Below are 19915 nucleotides of genomic sequence, written 5' to 3'. Positions count from 1 at the left end.
GCACCGCACTGGGAGGTAGCAGGAATTTTCCAGCTGGAATTGAGGTGCTTGCCCAGATATTTATTTAAAATTTGCCAAAAAAATCAGCTTGTAACAATCCCGCTGGCGTTACACCCAAGCCACCCGCCCACAGGCTGTCCAGGGGTTACCAGGAGGCAAGCTTGCTCCCAGAGCTGAGCCGCTCCAGCTGGGAAGTGCTTGGGAAAGGACAGGATTGAGCCCACCACCCATCCCAGGGCACCAAACCATGACCCTTTATCAGGGAGTGAAAAAGAACGTCCCGTCCTGTTCCCAAAAATCGGGCAGCCCAGGTAATGACTTGGCCCCGTGGCCGAAGCCATCCCAGACCTGTTTTCCCAGCACATTTCCTGAAAGAGGAGTAAAGGCAATTTTTGCTTTAAAAAAAGGCGTACTCCCAAGTCACCCGCTGCCTCCATTTCCAGGACGGGGTTAGAGTTGCTCAGGGGCCGCGGCAGCGGCTGCAGACAAAGCTGGAAAGGGAGGAGGGGCGAGCCCAGATGGCGGCTCCCCCTCCCCACCAACGCCATCAGTCTGAGCCCACGGGGGACCCCAGGCCCCGGCGGATTTTCCCCTTGATCCGCTCACAACCTGCTCATTTATGGGAGGCTCTAATTAGGGAGAATTAGCAGGGGCCGTTTGCCCAGCACCGGTTGCCCTCCCAGCAAACAGGATTTCATAGGGATGCCGGGCAGCTTGGACTAAAATTTATCCTTCCTTGAAGCTGCGGGTCCGTGTGTGCGGAGACGCAGGGGGATGCTCTGGGGAGCCGCCCGCTGTACCCCCTCCTGCTTCCAGTTACCGTCCCCCAGAGAGGGAGACCCGATTTCAGCTGCTCAACCCCGTGTGGGTTGGAAATCCCCGTCTGCCACATCCTCATCTCACCTCTGCTACGATCGAGGCATCTCCTGAGCACGCAGCGGATGATGGAAGCTGCATCTCCACTAATAAGGGGAATATTCAACATGAAGATTTGCTGAGCAGGATTCCCAGGGAGATTATTTTAGCTGTGGGTGAACAAGCCCCCCCCCCAGGCACGTCTCTGGGGGCTGGGGGACTACAGGCTCTGCCAGTCTTCGCCGCTCAGTTCCTACCCCTCTACGCCGCAGCTAACCCTTTGCAGCAAACCGCGAGAGACTCCAACACCTCACGTGAATAAAACAAACTTTTAATAATGTACAGCAGAAATCGACAGCCTTGTTTTATATTAAACAAAAGATTTCCTATATTACATTGTATTTACATTTGCATACTGAAGAGGTAAAGTGTCTAAGTGGCTATTTTACAGTCCATTTCTAATAAAATATACAAAACCAAACAAATAAAAGGGGCAGATAAGTACCAAGAGATCTGTTCTGAAGCCAGCGTACCACCGATTAACCCTGCGCCACAGACGAGAAGCACAAGCTCCGTACCTCTGCCTCTCCCCAACACGATTTGCCCTCGAGTATCTGACGTCTCCCCTCCTCGTTTTGAGCTGCTGCGGCGTCGGCCTCTTGTCCTGAACTGCCTGTAGCGTTGCATTTTTTTTTTCCACAGCTGCTGCAGCCACCTCTGAGCCGGGCACGTTTGAGAGCGATTCCTATGTTTGCTACCAGTCAGCTAAGTAAGCACTGCACCTCCCTGGCACATGTTTGCATGAAAAGTGCTGTATAAATGCTACATAGTCAGCGTTCCCATCTCGGATCCTCCTCCGTTTTGACCATCTCGCGATGGCACCTCTCTACAAACAAGCTCTCTTCTGCAATCCTGCTTATAGGGGATACCCTGTCCTGCCCTCACCCCTTCTAACCTTATCTGGTCTGAAACCGCTCCGCTGTCTGCTGTTTGGTTTAGCGCTGAGGCAGATGCATGTGTGGCTACAGTTGGAGGGGTGGGTGAGTGAGTCAGTGCAAGTTACGTAGCTGATTTAGTGTCCTCGAGAAGCAGCCTGCACAGTTAACAGGGATGGGAGACGCGTACTCAGAAACGAGAGCCGGCAGTGCTCATGGAGGAGCGCGCGGCAGACATACCTACCGGCGTGATGGGCTTTCCTACGGCAGTTTATTTCACAGTCGCTAAGACCTCCTCCCCAACCCGCCGGGACGGGCCATCGCCAGGGTCCTGTTACAGCAGCTGAAGAGTCTTTAGGGTATCTGTGAAGAGCCCACCACCTCGGTTTCTAAATGCAGAAGGGTTTGGTTAAGGGACGTACGGTACTGGAGACACACGGTAACCTCTGGCTGAGATGCGAGTCAGAACAAATCGGAAAGGGAAGGGAAGCTGTACATTCACAAAGCGTACACTCCATACCGCTCCATGAACCAGCCCGAAGTCTGCCAGCCCTCCCACGACAGCTCTGCACCGCCCGACCGCTAAACTCCACGGGAGGATGCAAAATGGCTCCAAACACGATGCAAAAAAACCACACTCCTCACTTTACACAAAGTCACAGACAAGATAGGGAGTCTGGGGGAAGACGGACACACGGACAGATACACAGACAGCAAGAACAGAGCGTTTAAAAAAAAAAAAGTTAACCCCGGTGGCCGGAGCAGAGATGAAACCTCACCTTACAGAGCAGGCGCAAGGTTTGAGTAGAAACAGTTCCAGTGTAAATCGAGCTGTGTGCATTTGGTTTTTTTTTCTTTTTTTTTTGCAGTGATTTCTTTACAAACAAACAGGTCAAGAGGTAATAATTATAGATTGTTTTTCTTCTCTTATAAAGAATTAACAATATTAAAAAAAGTTAAAATCCAGACCCTCCCATAAAATAATAATAAAAAAAAATAATCAAAACCACTCCAGTTAAAAGTTATGGCTTCAGAGTTATACACCGTAGATACTGACCTAACCACCAAACAACCGGCACTTCCCAGACTGTCCTTAACGCTGCAGTCAGCACAACAGACTCAGTCCTCAGCTACTTCCATTTTTGCTAGGCCCAGCTGCAGACAACAGTCAAACCAACTCTACTTCACCCTGATTTGGCATTTAATCAAAAGAAAATTCATGCAGTTCCCCCCACCCCACAAGTTATACACAGCCACTTCCAGATTATGAGATATTTATATATGTATATTAAAAAAGATGGACGTTGGTTTCCAAACCCACACCCCGCTGTCAGATCCTGCCGAGTGCCTCTCGGGAGGTGCAGAGCACAGCCAGGCACCCGGCCCCCCACGGCTCAGGCCCTGAGAAGTCTGCCCCACGCTGCCGAGCACGCCTGCGAGGGTGCCTGGATGGTGGGCTCGGGAATCGCGTTCCTACGAGAACGGTCTCCTGCATTTCCCCGTGGCCTGGTCTCCTTCCAGCCAGGCGCAGTGCCTGCTCTCTCTCTGACATGCATCTCAGCTCCGTGGCATCTCCTCCCGCCCCAGGTCTCTCTTTCCACCCTACCAAGAATTACAAACCCGAGGGGCTCAAGACAAAAAGCCTGGATTCCAGGACTGAAGTCAGTTCCTCATTTGTTTTGTCTTAAAAAAGGGAGGGGGTGGCAGTGAGGCAACCTGATGGGAAGTTCCTGCAGCCGGCGTACGGACAGCAAGGCCACAGCACCCATCGGAGAGCTAAGGATCTGGTTTTAAGCAGCCTGTCCAAGCTAGACAATGCTCACTACTCAACAAGGAGAGCACCAGCGCGCACAGCTCAAAAAAAGGACACTCTAGATTTGCACATGCACAGAAAGCACGAACAGAGATGAGCCACCCTACGGGCAGACACTGCACGTCTACGGAAGGAGATGAACAGGCACAGGGGACACGCGCACCTCGCGCATGCATACACCATTGCGCACACTGACAGCCAGTCAGAGTTCTGTTTTCGACTTAGAATTTTTCAAGCTTAAGAAAAAGGAGGGAAATGGTTTCATGAAGCTGATAAACTGTTCAGGCTCAGCCTCTCAGAAGGGAGCACCATTTGTTTTGCAAATGCTTTTTCTGCATTAACGTGCCAGTCCCTGGAAAAATCCTCAGAGCACGGCAAGAAAACCTTCCCTTTCCCTTCCCACTCCCAGCACCTAGCACCCCGGCCTCAAACACTGCCAACGGGTGCACTGCGCGCACTGAACTTTACAGGGATTTCCATTAAAGAAACAAGAGTTACGATCATGGCTGAGATCCCTCAGGTTAAGTCCCTCTCGAGTCTTCACGCTGTCAGGAGGTGATCATAAAAGGTTTCTGATTGTTTCATACCCAAGCAGGGAAGAGAGCAATTCAATAGGCTCCGTCACCCCACCTAGCAGCCTGTAGGTCACGCTGCCTGGTTGGTAGCAGTAGATTGGGCAGAAACACGAGGTAGGCCTCCATCACACGTCTACTCTAGCATGGCAGCTTTTGTGCAGTTTCCTCCTGCTGGGGCTCAGAGCCTAGATTTTCACATCTTCCTGGACACTGAGCTGTGAGAGGGTTTTCTTAATGCGGAGGGCGGTGAGTCGAGCCGCTCCGTTGGCGTACCAGCACTCTCGCATCATCTTACCCATCACCCGTAGTGCCTAGGCAAGAAACAACGGCAGATGTCAGTGCTCTCCTCTTCCCTGACCCCAAGTCGGTCTCTGCCAGGCTGCCGCCGCCTGGTTGGCCGCTGATACAGCCTCCACTCCTCCTAAAACTGGAGCTCGTCTTACGGTACTTACTCTTTACTCACCTTACCGAGGAGGAAGGGGATGTGAAGATGAAAGTAGACCTTACCTCGTAGCTTTGCCACCAGTTCGGGATATTAGGCCGTAATTTCTGATCACATACGACCTTCCGCATCTCTTCAATAGAAGGGTCAGAGGGTACAAGGTCATAGTATGGAAGCTGATACTCTTCGTGGATACCTGAAAGGCAGAGAAGGGGAAATGCAGTTCCTGGGAGAACGGATCATCACCACAGTGCTCACTGAAGGCAGACTGATACTGGTTTATACTACATGACTCATTGCTGAGATGCGTCAACACTTTGCAGTTATTTAGAACAGAAATGAAGAATCTGGGATTTGAGTTTACAAAAAAAAATTCAGGGAAATAAAACGCAGCTGCCCAAACTGGAAGAGAGTCAGCGTGCTGTGATCAACACCTCCCAGCACAGAGGCAGGGTCATCGAATCTCGACTGAGCCGAGGGCAGAAGGACTGTCACACGCACCACGGTGCTGCACTCCTGCCTGCAGCTGGGTGTGCCAAGACACTCATTTATACTGATTCGGGGGAAGAAAGTCACCCACCAAATTGGCACCACCACTTCCTTAAAATCCACCCAAAGGAACATCAGCCATCAGAGCATTAACCCCCACTTCCCCACACGGGCCAGTCTTAACAGCAGTCGCGGGTCGCTTCTGTTAACTCCCTCGGTAGCAACACACACGGACATATCCTCCCGCAGCCCTGTTCTCCAGGCTCCCCTCAAACCTCGCGAACACCTGATCAACAGAAACACCGAGGCTGGGAAACCCAGGAGCAAGCCAAGCCAATGGCACGAGCACATGAAGGGTATTACCTCCTGCGTTGCACCTTCGAGCAATCTCCCAGTAGACCAAGCCCAAGGCATAGATATCGGCACATTTAAATGAATCAAAATGCTTCATGTTAATGGTTTCATCCAAGACTTCAGGGGCCATGTATCTGCAGAACAGAAAAGGAACGGCATGTTAATTTTGAGAGAGGATTCTCCAGAAGATAGTAAATGGCAAGTTTTCCCACGCAGCGTTTCCCAGCAGACAAAACTGTGCTCTGCACAGCCTTAATCAGAACAGAACTGGGCCCCATGGTCTAACAGAGTGAACAAAAGAACTCAAAAATAGCAAGTTGGGAAAGGGATAAAAACGTTCAAAAGCACATCAGGCTCCGGACAGCAGGCCCCAAAAGGCATTGGAGAACGCCAAGCTTGTTGTCAAGTATTATACGAGCTCCCTGGTGCTGAGTTTACATAGCTGGCCTACACCTCTCAGCTTGACAGCACCTGGAGACGAAGGTACTGATGTCCCTTCAACAGCAATCCGGGCACAATGCTGACACTCTGCGAGACACTTGGAAATGCTTAAGACAGAGAATTTCACCAGCGCTCAACCAGCAGCTCAGGCATTTGCTAGTCACACTCCGATGCCTTCAACCACTGGCCGAGAACACCGTTCTCCTACCGTTTGGTTCCGACCCTTTGATTCGGCGCAATATCAATTGTATCCGTAACCGAATCATGCCGGACAGCCAGACCAAGGTCAGCGATGGCACATGTGCCATTCTTCTTCACCAAGATGTTCTTGGATTTCAAGTCTCTGTGAGCAATCCCAGGCTTTCCTAACAGAGCAAAATAAAAAGAAGCAGGGGTCAAGGTCTGGTGAAATCTGTTAGTCAAACTGGTGCAGAGGCAGTACCGGATTTCAGGGCGTTAGTTAAAACTCTCAGTGTTGCAACACATTTTCCTGTTTGGATACACTTCAGCTCTGGAGAACAGAGCAGTGCTGACAGCCCATGGTATGCAAAGGCTCCACTTACGCTTCCCAAGGCACTGCTGATGCAGTAGCATCCAGAGGCCTCAAGAGGGACATAAACTCCATCGTCCCAGTCATCAGACACGTTGATGCAGACGTAAGGAGTTTATAATTCTGCTGCTGCCTGCGCTAACATCCCACCCAACTAGCACCAATTTTAGGATGGGGGTGTGAAATGCTGATATAACTACCAGGAGCTAGCGCAAAGCTAACCCACTTTGCAGCCAGCCAAAGCAATCAGTCTATTTCTGGTGAATACTGACCAGATGAATCGGGGCCGACTCAGCCAGTGTTTTCTGTGCATCACATCAGTCCCCCTTGTCAATTCTGCTTTATTCTCCCCTCAAGAATTCCCAGCACCTTTTCACACTTGCTCTTACCCTGAGTACCCACAATCTCCATGTGCAGATGGGCCAGCCCGCTAGCAGCAGACAGGGCGAGCTTGATCATCCCCTCGATAGTCACTGTGTATCGATTAAGGTAGTCAAAGAGAGATCCGTGCTCATGGTAATCAGAGACAAGCCACAGCTGAGTCCATGTTCCGTTATCTGCAGCAGGAAAGAGACCGTGCTCAGACAGATACAACGCAGGGACAGCACACGACCATCGAGCATGTCGCACCCTGTCTTTTTGGTACAGAGGAGAGCTGCTGGGTAAGGCTGCAGCTCAACAGCCAACCTGGGGGCAAATAAGGTGAAGAACTTTAAGGCAAAACACGACTTTGTAAGCTACAGCTGATGCACCACCGCGCCTCTCAGCAACAGCAGTAATTTTACCATCTTTTGGCGAGAAACATTCAAATACGTAGCTATTTGAAAAGCATGCTGACAGTTTTCTCTAACCATTTAATTGTAAATCCTAGCGAAGAAATGCAACTCCCAAGAGCAGACAGCACACTGGTGAAGTCTCCGCTCTCAGGACTGAGGCACTTTTTACCTTTGTTATCTGCAGCAATAAATCCCAGGATGTTCTCATGTCGCAACATAACGGTTTGATATATTTCCGCTTCCCTAAACCAGGAACGCTCCTCACGTGAAGAGAAGATTTTTACAGCTACGTCACCTCCACGCCACCTGCCACGCCACACTTCCCCGAAGCGGCCTTTACCAATGATCTCCTGAAGGACAATTGTCCGAGCCACAGTCCGTTGGACAAAAAGCGGCAAACCTACGGACAAGAAATTGAAGGAACGAATGCCTGTTGCAGCAAAAGAAACTCCTGAAACCTCAGAGTCTGAAGTAGAGCATCACCAAACCTAGAAGGCTCTACATTTGATAACAACCAGCAGCCTAAGCAAGACCCAAACCAGCAAATGGTGGTAGCTCCTGCGTAGGACGTGCCATTTGGCTGCTTGGGCAGCATCTGCATATCACTTTGAAGTAGCTTGCAAACCGCCAGTGATTAGGCACAGAGCAGCTGGGGAACTTCTGCTCTATGGCAGATCAAAGCAACTTCAGCCTGAATATGCAAAGAGTGGAACTCGTTGAAGACGGACTCTGCTAAAAAGCAGTAAACCACCAGAACTTCTCTTAAGAAAGGAGTCCTAATGTAGCTGCCACCTCTTACGTAAGCTACAGAGCTCACCTGCTGAGAGTGCGTACAGAAGAGATCCCAAAACATTTTATATATAGCAGATGTGGTGCTAAAGGTTTATTCCCTGGTCAAATACCAGGTTGCTATATTCTCTGCCTCTGTGGATTATCCTATGGTTTCCATCTGCTGCAAAATTCTCTTTTTTTAACCTAACTGCTTTCATAGTTCAAAGTCATGAATAAAACAATGACTTCCCTATCTATTCTGGGGATGATTTCTTTTAAGTGCTACAGAAGTGAATGCTGTACATCGTCCACTTCAGAAGACCCAAGGATTCTTTGGGATGAAATGGGCTGCGCAAATGCAGTATTTGCACACTGCAGAATTTTCAGCTGCTGGGATCTTTCCCATTTTCCTGCCAGCTTTGATGCAGGTGACATCCTGCATCCTCCTTTGAAAGCCAACAACCCACAGGTTAGCAGCCAATGTCCGTTTCCAACCCAAATCCAGTTCCAGAGCTAAATTTGAAATAGACGTAGCCGTTTGAGTTATCCTCTTGCAGAAAAGGAGGAAAGCTACGCAAATCTATTTTTACACATCAGCAGTTACGGAGGAGTTGAACTATTGCTCTTACCTAACCTAAGCACTGAACACTGACACGGGGCCGAGGTTACAGCGCCTACTGCATGACAGAATTTAAAACACGCCCTCCACGTGACTCATGATGGGGCAACATGAACAGGCTGACGAGGCAACAGCCTCCCAGCCGTGCAAAGCTGTGGCAACCAGGAGCCCAGAACAGACTACTCCATTAAAATTACAAGTTCTCATTCGTCATTTCCAGTCATATCTTAATACCTGAGCCAGAGCCAGAGGTGGAGAGATCGTAGACTAGATCTTGCAAGGTCTTATCCTTTGACAGGCACATTTCACAAGAGGGGTCTTCCACGTCCAGCCGCTGACGATTGTGATAGACTCGTTGGTGGTGATGAAAAACAAAGACGACTATGATCATGACAACAAACACAAGGAAGACAGGTCCGGCAATCACTGCCACTAGCTCCACAGGACCCCAGCTCGACGGGGGTTCGTTATCTTTCAGGTGTCCTTGAGAGGAAAGGGAGGAGAAAACCAGACACTTTTAGAAAATTATCACTCCTTCATAAGTGTTCTTTAAGGACTTTCTTCTTGTGTTTTAATTATCCTCTCAGAGCCTGGACAATTTTAGCTTGCTGTTCCAGGATGGTAGAGGACACATCAAATAACAGCGTTAACATGGGACTGATCAAGTCATCAGGCAGGCAAACCACAGCTAAAACCCCCAAAAGAAGATGGTGCTTCAATCATGGGATCAGGGATTATTGGCACTTGCTATTTAAAAGAGGACGGGAGCCTGTTCTGGTCTGAATTTGCTAGAACAGCCTGCATTTTACCTTCCAGAGAAAAACCATCCAGTTTCTCCCTCTTTCCCCTTCTCCCTATAACAACCAGTGAAGACTGGTACCTGAAGTCAACAATTATTTGTCTTTTTCAGAACAAATAAGACTTCCCCACTGCACCCAAGGAAAATGGATACTGCAGTCTTCATACGACCCACTTTAGCTCAAAACGGAGAGTAACGAGGTATGAGGAAGTACTGCATGCCCTCTCTGTCCCAGGAATTAGAAAGAAGCAGACATTTCCCACACCCTCAAAGGCAGGGCTGCTTCCTCTTCGCCTATTCAGGATCCCTCCACCCCACACACTTTACTCTGAAGCTGCTGCCGGGTTTCCATACTCATGGCTCATCACTGAAAGGATCTCCAGTCCTAGAAGAAGGAAAGCCACTCTATCTGATAAAAATGCCAGAAAAGGGATCCGAGCCGTGCCCTCAGGCCACTGCAGGCACAGAGCATCATGCAGCAGAAGCTTATATTTAACTGCAGGTGAACATTGCTGCTGCTGCTTTCAGGAGCCTGTGAGAAAACCAGCAGCAGGGCTGATAAGGTGAGAGGAGCCTCATAATATGGAGCTACTGAGCGCAGTAAAACTGCAAAAAACTCCCAACTCTGGAAGCTTCTCCTACCCTAAAGTACAACCTCATCATCTGGTGACATTTTGTTGGCCACAGGGGAGTTCAAGCAACTTCACATTTTAATTTGAAGTAGTTTGTTATTATTTCCACTTTACAGATCAAGGAAATAAACACACAGCAACCTAAGGGAAGAAGTGAAAACAGGGTCGAGAACTCCTTATTCCCTATCCCAAACAGACAGCTTCTCTCCTCCCCACTTCAAACAGACAATTTATTTAGCTCTCTACTCACCACTGGGAACCATTAAGTCAATTTTGTTGCAAAAATCAGAGTAGCAGCAGTGAGTATTACGCAGATCTTCTGAACTCAGACAATAGAAGGGTTTCCCAGCAGGAATCAATTTTGCTTCAGGAATGCAGGTCCGAACGTGATGTTTAACACCATCCAGGTTGAAGACCGAGACCATGCACGCGCCGTCCGTTTCACACGTGGAGTTTGCTTGTTTGCAGTCGGAGCACAAACATGTCAAAGCTGCAGAAATCAAAACAAGACCACCTCCTTAAAACCCACCAGAGACCAAATGCTCAGACAAGAGAAAACTTTCTTCTTTAAATTTCCTATTTCAGAGGGAACGGGCCATTCTTAGGCTCAGGAATTAGACTTTAGGAACAGAACAAGTCACACTCAGTATTTCAGACCTGCAAAAACCCAACTGAAGCACAAAATACAACGTGGAAGCAGAGGAGCCTTTCCAGAAGATGACTGCCCAGGCAGCCCTTTTCCTGCCCCTGTTGCAACCACTAACAGAGATGACCCAAGTCATCCCTGCAAACTAGACTAGATTTTACCAAAATCCACTCCCAACCCAACCTAGGGTCAGAATTCAAATTGAAAACAACAATTACTCATACTGACAGACTCAATTTCACCTGAACTGCCTGTCCAGGCTTCCTCAGCTACGCCAAAGACGAGCTGCCCGTTACGGGTTAGTGAGGGACGACCGCCCCAGCTCGTGGGAGACAACAAGCAGTTGGCAGATGCCAAAACAAAACCAATTCAAACCGACTACACAAGCCAAGTGTGCTACACCCAACTAGATCAGTCACTTATTTAGTAACTGCTTTCCTGATCTGAGACACTACCTTGGGTCAAATACTCTCCTGGCTTTTTGCCTGCTCACCGTGAAGATTATTTGGGTAAAGAGCAAAGGAGAAACTCCAAGGCAGATTCCCACATTTTTCCGCCTCCCAGCTGTCATTGTGCTTTTCTCAAGCTGCCTGAAGAACTGTAAGCAAATCCCCAGGCATCGCCATCCTTGGGAACAAAGAGCGAATACAACAATGTCAAGAAGAAGGGTGGGGCTTGTTTAGCAGCACGCAGTATTTTCTTCAGCTTTCATCAGATCTTTCAGCCTCCCCGGAGGGATTCAGAAACATGTACTTACCCGCTGCAGAAATGGTCTTTCAGGTAGAGAAAGTTTGAAGAAGTGTTTTAAAAAGATACAAGTGCCACAGTTAACTCTCCCCAGTCCAATAGCTAAATCCTCTACGTCCGCTTGTACCCTCTCGGTCTAAAGACACAAACGAAAGTCACTGTCAACACTTGTTTGTGTCAGCCACCTTCCCGTGGGGCAAGGGAAATGCCGAGCCCTCAGTCACACCATCTCTGGCAACCAGCAGATTTAAGGAGCATCAGCATTCAAGTATATTCATGGCACTGGAAGAGCCTCTTGCTCCCAGCCAGCACACGGTCCAAAGCGCAGCGGAGAGTTATGCTGCTGGGGGCACGTCACCTTGAACTTAACGAAAAACAAGCAGGTCCTCATCAACTTCAGGGTTCGTTTAGGAAGAAGACACCCATTATGCCTTATCTCCAGTGTCCTAGGTAAATCGGTTAGGCTAATTGCATTACTATTCACTTAATTCTCTCTGGACACTGTGCTCTTCATTTCCTAGCTGTTATTGTGAGCTGCTTAACAGCTCAAAGGTGGGCTGCAGTATTTCAGACAGGCTAAATGCAGATGCTGGTGAGTTTTGAACCAACAGATTCAAAACTGCAGAAGCAGTAAAAAGCCAGTAAAACGCAGAAGAGCTGTTCAGTGAGACATCTTTAAAAAGCATCTTGAGCAAATGTAGCTTATTACTATGTGCTTAGCACAGGCCAAGGAAAAGGGACATAGAATAGAAAATGGACAACCATTTCTCAGGGAAGACCCTGAGACTGAACCATACTGAGAAGGGTTGAGGGCACCGTACCCATCGATTATGCAGCTTTTAAGGGGAAACGTTATAATGAAAGAAAAAAAAAAACCACTAATGTTCAGCTTGACAAACAGCTCCGAGTACACCGTTTTCCAGTGGTCATCAGAGCACAGAAAAGACAATTCTTCTGAAAAATGTGCACACTTGGGGGAACAAAGGTTGGTTATAATGGAGTTTTTATGAAAACATGAGAAAGGAAAGAGCAGCCAGGGCACATTCCTACCTTCAAGTATACTTAAAAGGAAATAGTGTTTTAAAGCATCTCCTTTATTACTTTATCAAAACTCAAGATACAAATTAAAAACATTTAAACAACACGTGTTTCATCATGGTCTTTTCAACTTGATTTAGATACAGCAAAACTGAACTCAGAAATGAGTCTAAGAGGAACAAAGGTCTCAAACCCAAGATTTAGGCTATGGCAGTTTCGCTTCCAGAAGCTCAGAAGTAAACAAAACACTTAAATGCACCAATAAAACTGGTTTTGTAAACTTCTTACTGAAGTATCTGGCCTGAAACTACGCATCCCTTTGAGAAGGAAAGCAGAGGAGCTGGTTGTATCCGCTCAGTTTCATTTGTAGAATTAAAAAAAAAAAGAAATCAGTTTACCTGCAAGGTACGATACCAGAGCCCCAGTGCACAGGGACAGAGTAAGAAGATCCTTATCTGTTCCGTGCAGAAAGCAGTTGTTTCCTGCTAAGGAGGGGTATGCCCCACAGTGCACGGCCTCATTTCACCTCGCAGTGTTGTCAGCTGCTGTTCCCCCTTTGAGACAACTGCTCTTTTTTAAGAGCAATTCTTACAGTTAGCACCTCCAAAACCCCTACGGTAAGGAGGGCCGCATGAACAAAGAAAATTAAGCCTTCAGCACACGTATGTACTTCTGCTACACCTTTCATGAGCGACCCTGACGGGGCTTTCTAGCTATTCCAGTCCATAACCTCTGCGCTGCAGGTAGGCACTCAAATTTTAGGGAAGATGGTCAGATCCTTGGGTAGAAGCTGAAGTCCAGCTCCAGCCTCCCTCGTGCAGCCAGGAGTCGACTCTGTCTTTATTTTTATTACGAAAAAGCTACACAGCCATATCCTCCCTAAGCATCACCTACTGCCGGCTGCCAGCGCTGCAGCGAGAAGGGCCCCGCTCCTGCAGGCACCGGCCGTGCCAGGGAGGAAAGGCCTGTCTGCACCGGGGCTCGCCAGGAACTGGGGAGCTTCCGGCAGAGAGGAGAATTACAGGGCAACCCGCGCAGGTCCAGCATTTCAAGTTTGATTAACCAGAAGGGAAAATTCTTCTCATATCAGCAACACCAGAAGCCAGGAAAAAGCAACTGTTGTTTCCCCTTGGGTGGGGGTCAGAAAACGGACAGGTATGCAGAGCCCCCCCCGCCAGGCATCTCTCGGGTGCTCCTGTGAGCAGCCGGGGACGCCTGGGGCGAAGCAAATGGAGACAGGAGTGAATAAAAGCATTTTTCGTGCCAACAGCATTCTTTTTATTTGGGAAGAAAAGCTCCTATTGAGCAAAACATATAATCTACTTAATAAACTGACTGGACTGAAGAAAATAGAAGGGGCAAAGGAAAACAAAAGAGCAGTTCACACAGCCGGAGCGGCGAGTTCCCCTCTCGCAGAACGCCTGGGGATGAGTCTGCATGAAAGGTGCTACAGAAGTTGGCAGCAGAGTCTGCTCTATCTGCTCAGCACGCTCTTTCTGACATTCTGCTCAGAGACAAACCCAACCCTTTAAAGAAGCTGTTTAAACAAGCCTAACATTAAGCTGCAGATCCTCAGAATGAAAGCTTTGTTCTCACTCAAGAGATGGATCAGGTTGGTATTTACACTGAAGCAAACCCTCACTGCGATTTACTCCAAGGCAGAGCGCAGGTGGTCGTGACATCAATCGCAGGAGCGAGCCAGCCCGGTGCCGGTCCTCACCGCTCTTCCTAAAAACCGGAGCAGTCAGTCGGCACTGCCAAAAGCCAAACTCTCCTTGATCCTCGACTAACGCAGACCAGGGCTCAGCTACTGGGCCGGGTACTCCTTCAAGTGACCACCCTCAGCCCAAGAGGTGCTTCTGCTCTCCGCAAGGTACCCAGCGAGGGTCATGAGTTACAGGCAGCAGCAGGATTGTTCCCGGCAGGAACCGGGGTCACAGAGGTATTAGTATCCCTTTGCATTAACTACAGCAGAGAGGAAAACAAGAGAAGGCCCTCTTGTACCAAATTCCCCCATTAAAGGTGACGTGGATTTGCAAAATCAATCCAAACAAACGGGGGGGTGTCCGTGGGTTAGAGCTCTAGGCTCCAGGGAGACTAAAATATTAAGCTCCAACAGCCAAAGAACATTGCTTTTTTTTTCAGCAACTATCTAAGCTCGTTTCACACATATTTATTCTCACACAGGATTGCATGTGTCAAGATGTCTCTGCAGCTAGACAGGGGAAAGTTTCACAGCAAAATCTAATGTAATGGTGTTAACCACCTTTTGGAATACATTTTCCAAAATCTCCTGAAGCTGTGCTATGCAAGATGGCATTTTCTCAGGGCTAAACGCTACCTGATCAAGATGTATTAAGATAATTAACCTGAAGATGATCACTGGTAAAATTGCCAATAATCACCCACATATTTACCAGATAAACAGATTTTTGCAGAGATTGTAAGCTGCTGTTCTTTTTCAACAGTTTGAACCGAGGCTGGAAGAACGATGATTCCCCTGACTTCTGAGCCTTTATAAAGCTCTGGAACAGGAGCTGCAATTTATTATGTCTCTGTACAGCACCTAACTTAATGAGACCCAATCTGGTAGTGATGTTTTAATGCTGCAGCAGCATAATGTTAGCAAGAGAAATGGAAAACAATTGGGTTTGTACCTCTGCTGTTTCTTTAGATGCTATAATGAAGAGGGACATGTGTAAACATGCTTGGAAGAAAGAAATACCTTTCAGTGTTTCGCTATACGCTGTGCCGAAATAAATAAAGAATAACCTTTATCACAGAGTGTTTTGCCCAAGAGCAGGTTAGGAATAAAATCCATTCCCTTGCGGCAAGGGAGCAGAGGTCTGTTCCAGGAGTCCCTTTGTGCTCCTCGTTCAACCATACCACCCCAAGAACAGTGCTTCAAGAAAACAACCAGGGCTTCATTTTCAAAAGGCAGGGATGAGGACACTCAAAGCTATCTGATGAAGACTTTAAAAACAAAGATCCATTATATTCACCTTGATTCTTCTGCTGCCTGGCGTCAATAACTGGGATCCCTACATCCCTCTCTAGGATACGCCCCAAGTCCAAAATGCCCGCCTTGTATAGCACACCAGTATCTTCTCCAAGCCCCAGAGTCAGCTCACCTACACCCACGGTCTCCAAAATCAAGTGCAAGGCCAGTTCTGGATGCTCACACTGCCCCTGTTTCCTTACAAAGGAGCTGAAGAAATGAGTACAGATTTGCTCTTCTGTAGATACAGTACCACCACCTTGAATATCCTTCCTACATCTCACTGCCCCATCAACTTCTCCTCCTACTTTCAAAGATCTCAACATCTCTTTTGCTCCTTGCTGGTGCTTAAGAAATCTACTGACCCACTGCTGCTAAATGAAACAGAGTTAAAATTAGCTGCGAAGTACTACGAAAAAAACACTTTCACGCAAGTCATCCAGAAACTAAAAATTATACTAGGATATTTAAAGTTGGAAACAAGAGTTCCAACTTTTTCAAGCTGGCTGCAGTCCCCTGGCACAGGTTGAACCTGACATGAACACATCATGGCTGACTAGAAAACATATACTAAATGGAAAAAAAATAAAGGCAGGAAGAACGTGCTCTCACTTTTAAAGCGAAGAACTTTCTCTGCATCCACTCAAGTAACACAAAAGGAGAGCTTCTAAATGAATTTTAAAAAAGCGAATTGACAGGAGTCTCATCATTAATAGGTTAATTAGAAGAAGCCTTGACATTGCTGCTGCTGTTGCTCTTCAACTCAGAAAACAGACATATGGCTCCAAACTCCCTCTCCAGGCTCTGGTCTGACACCTATTTTGTGTTTTAACTTGCTAGGAAACCAGTTTAGGAGCCACCCATACCATACCAGTACTGTGGAAGAAAGTCCTGCAAACCAGCTGCATGGCAAGGCAGATGCACAGGTCATTATTGATGGCTTTCAAGACTTAAAACCGATGCTGTGTATTCTCAGGCAATTGGCACATGCTTTTTCAGAGTCTAAATAACAAGTTGTTTAATGTGTAGTCTACATTCCGACACCCAGCAGTCCACAGGTTACTTCCAAAAAGCCCACAGAAAGCAGCAAGCGCTAGAAAACCAAGCCTTTGTTGAGGGACTTTAACGTGCAGTGAAGTCCGCTTTCCTGATGAAAAAATAAATACATGGGTCCACAGTCAATGAGAAGGGAGGCTGGAAAGCCAGTGGCTTAAATAATGAGGACAAAAGAGGTCTCCCACCCCATACAACTGCTCACACTCAAGGGTCTGACTCTACAAGCTCAGCACCAGTGAACGTTTTATCCGTGTAATACCATCGCAGCTTTCTCCCTCGAGACGAGCAATTCCTTCTCGGTCTGCTCAGATAACCGTGCTGGCTGTGCGGTGGAGAACATATTTCCACTGGTCAACACCCAGTGAACTTTGCTTGCTGTTAACAGAATTGACGTTTTACTTCACTCCTTTCGCAATAGCGATTTCCGGAGCATCCACTACTGGCAGCGGACGGCGTACCCAGGGAAAAAAAAATCCGAGCTGTCTGGCCAAGGAGCTGAAGGAGTTCAAGAATGCTTGTTGGACACTGTTTTTAATTTCCAGTTAGAGAAGTCTTTCTTGGAAAGTTGTAGGATATAACTTATGGACCACGCGGAGTTTGCCTGATTTAACCGGGTAAGTATTTTAAGCAGGTGTTAATAATAAAATCTGCTGGCCCAAGATCGCTCCCCACGGTATTCTTTTGCTTTATTTCAAGCACGCAAACAAAGCCTACCTACAACCACCCTGTAACAATCGCTGCAGAGGCACCTTTTTTTTTTTTTCCTTTTCCTTTTTTTAAAGGAAGGAGTGTGGGGGGGTGTTTTCTACTCTGTTTACCAATGCACACAGAGGTTCACAGCTCCCAAGCACTGCAGAAATTCGGATGTTTTTCCAGCCTACCCTGAAACCAGCAGCTGTTAAGATCTCTTGTATAAAGCACAATAGTAAGGGCAGCCCTTGCTGGCTGAGGAGGCACACGGAGTGTGCATCATGGCTGCTCAAGCAGCAAACAATTCACAGGTTTAGGGTCCCTATTCCCTGCCATCCTGCTCCCAGCTCCGCAAACACGGCTCGCTCGCGCCCTTGAAGCCAGGCTGAGCTCACACCTTTTACTGGACAGCACGAACAAAAACGTACAGTGCATACTGAGCGGAAACAATAGCCAGCCATACAGAGCCCAATATCAAAGGCACTGATAGTCATCCGAGTTTCCAGGAGATACACGCAGTCAATTGGCCCTTTCCTGCTTATTTATTTATTTTTTTTTAAATAAACACCAGCTGTATACAAAATGTGAAGTGAAAGCCTGAGAGCAGACGTGCGCTGAGTCTCATTTGGTCCTGCTTTGCCATTTATCACAGAAAAGCTGAAACACCTTCTTAAGGCTGGATTTTACTTTAGGTTAAAACAAAGCCCAGACACTCTCCCCTAAAGCACATCTGCGTTACCAGATTCAACAGGACTTGCAAATACACCCCTAACCTACTGCCCTAGTGGGGTTTAAAGCCATTTTCTGCAGCTAACAAGTCCAGATCTGCACGCACAAAGTTATTACCTTCTGACAGTCGGTTGGTAATACATAACACGAACGGCGAGAGGATTGGGGAGGAGAAAAATGTTTCAGTGCGGTTCCTGTTGGAACAGGTACCTGCGTTACACAAGCAGCGATCGCCCCCGATAGCCACAGAGAGATGGACTGCGTGGCAAAGCCTCGGACGCTGGAGAGGCCATTGCCACCAGCCTGTCCTCTGTCCCTGCCAGGACGTGCTCTGAGATGCTTTGGGCCCATCCAGCTCTGGGGAAAAGGGCTAATCTCTTTAAAAGCACGGAACTGATAACCTCTTGCTCTTCCCCCAAGAAGCGGCAGCAGTTGCACCCCCCCCCAGATAAAGCAAAAGGATCGCCACAGAACAAACAACCGAAACAAAGAGTTTTCCCTCACTCATCTCCCTCTAAACAAATATTTACAGTTGTTACAATCCAGAGGCACAGGGGTTTAGAAAGGTTTCTTAAAAACAACAAAAACCAAACAACAAACCCACAGATTTGAAGAGCACACACTGCAATCTCTGGTGCATGGGGGGCTGCCGGAGCCCCCCCCTCGGCCAGGTCAATAGGCCGATGGGAAGAGGCCACAAACTCCCGAGGTCTGATCGAGGCTCAGCAGCAACATGGTGGCACTTTCCACGCCGGGGCTGATCTGCCCTCCCAGCGCCTGCCCCACGCCGAGCCCCTGCCTCCTGGGGCTGCGAAACACCGCCGGTGACCCACGCGTCCAGGACCCCAACGCACACAGACCCCCCCAGTTCTTCCTCACTCCGAGAAAAGCCCATAAATTTCTGGTTCCTTCGTTATCTCCAGAAGACAGGCTGGAAGACTCCCAGTTCTCTTCCCAGCCAAAGCCAAGGCGAGCGTGTGCCTCCTCGGAGCATCCCCTGGCACCGCAGGACTCCCCTGCTCTCCAGCCCCCACCCCCAATTGTTGCTGCCCCTCCAGACCCACAACTGTTCCCTCTGTGGAGGGTATGGCCCCCCCAAACAAGCTCAAGGGTCCCCTTCACACCACACACCCCGGCAAATGCCCCCCTGCGAGCCCCCCCCGGCCAGGCTCGACCCCCGCCCCGGGGGCTCGGTGCTACCCAACACACCGGGGACCCAACCCTACACGAAGTCCTTGATGCCTCCAGAGACCCCCCCCCACCTCCCAGGACCCCCCCACCCCACGGATCCCCCCCCCCCATTCCTTCTCCCCACCCTGAAACACCCGCCTCTGCCCCCCCCCCCAGGGCCGCCTGCCCACACCCCACCCCAAACCCCTCAGGGCCCTCCCCGTAGCCTAGAGGAAACCTCCATCCAGGCCCCCAAGCCCTCTCGCACCCCCTTTCCCCCCCCCCCCGACACCCCATAAAATCTCACCCCGGGCCTCAACCCCCCCCTCACCTGCCCCACAGCCCCCCCGGGCCGACCTCACCCCCGGGCCCGGGATCGCCCCTGACACTCCCCCCCTCCCCCGCTCCTCTCAGCCCCCCGCATCGCCTCCCCCCTCGGTTCTCCTCATCGATCCCCGCTTCCCCTCACGATTCCTCCCCGGTTCCCCTCAGCGCCCCCCGCCTCCCCCCCGGTTCCCCTCACGGCGCCGGGCGGGGGCGGGGCGGCGCGCCGCCATGTTGTGCCCAGTGCGGGCCGGGCCGTCACTCACCGCGGGCCCCGCCGAGCGCCCCGGCCAGGAGCAGGGAGAGCAGGACGGCGGCGGCAGCGGGCAACGGCGGGGGTCGGCGGGCGCAGGGCGGCGGCGGCGGGGGGGCGGCCATGGCGAGCGCCGCGGCCTCGGTGCCGAGCGGCCGCCAGCGCCTGCGGGAGGGGCGAGCGCCGGCGCGCGGCCTGGGGGCGGGGCAAGCC

The 19915-nt window shown here is 49.4% G+C and overlaps 1 protein-coding gene across 4 annotated transcripts; it reads right to left on the bottom strand.

Annotated features, from left to right (window-relative positions):
- Positions 1-1170: 1170 nt before the first annotated feature.
- Positions 1171-19782, bottom strand: ACVR1B (activin A receptor type 1B). 4 transcript variants are annotated; one of them, XM_076360248.1, is made up of 9 exons: positions 19716-19782; positions 10302-10541; positions 8855-9103; positions 7400-7630; positions 6844-7011; positions 6113-6269; positions 5473-5597; positions 4686-4816; positions 1171-4489 (listed from the first exon to the last, which is right to left on the bottom strand). In XM_076360248.1, the coding sequence occupies exons 2-9, from the start codon at positions 10474-10476 to the stop codon at positions 4364-4366; spliced, it is 1362 nt and encodes a 453-aa protein (XP_076216363.1). In that variant the 5' UTR covers positions 10477-10541; positions 19716-19782; the 3' UTR covers positions 1171-4363. The 4 variants fall into 4 exon arrangements, with proteins under 4 accessions (XP_076216363.1, XP_076216361.1, XP_076216362.1 ...); XM_076360246.1 differs by lacking the exon at positions 19716-19782 and adding an exon at positions 11455-11536; XM_076360247.1 differs by lacking the exon at positions 19716-19782 and adding an exon at positions 11191-11266.
- Positions 19783-19915: the final 133 nt, after the last annotated feature.

Source organism: Aptenodytes patagonicus, chromosome 27 (assembly GCF_965638725.1).
Source record: "Aptenodytes patagonicus chromosome 27, bAptPat1.pri.cur, whole genome shotgun sequence".
Taxonomy (NCBI): domain Eukaryota; kingdom Metazoa; phylum Chordata; class Aves; order Sphenisciformes; family Spheniscidae; genus Aptenodytes; species Aptenodytes patagonicus.
The sequence above is the reverse complement of the archived record's forward strand: the minus strand, read 5'-3'. Positions and strand labels throughout refer to the sequence as shown.

Coding starts and splice junctions, on each gene's coding strand:
- ACVR1B (XM_076360248.1), bottom strand. CDS start 10,476: ATGGTCTCGGTCTTCAACCTGGATGGTGTTAAACATCACGTTCGGACC. Junction 7,012..7,399: donor TATTGCTGCAGATAACAAAG/GTAAAAAGTGCC, acceptor TTCCTGCTGCAG/ATAACGGAACATGGACTCAG. Junction 6,270..6,843: donor GGAGATTGTGGGTACTCAGG/GTAAGAGCAAGT, acceptor TTGCTCTGTTAG/GAAAGCCTGGGATTGCTCAC.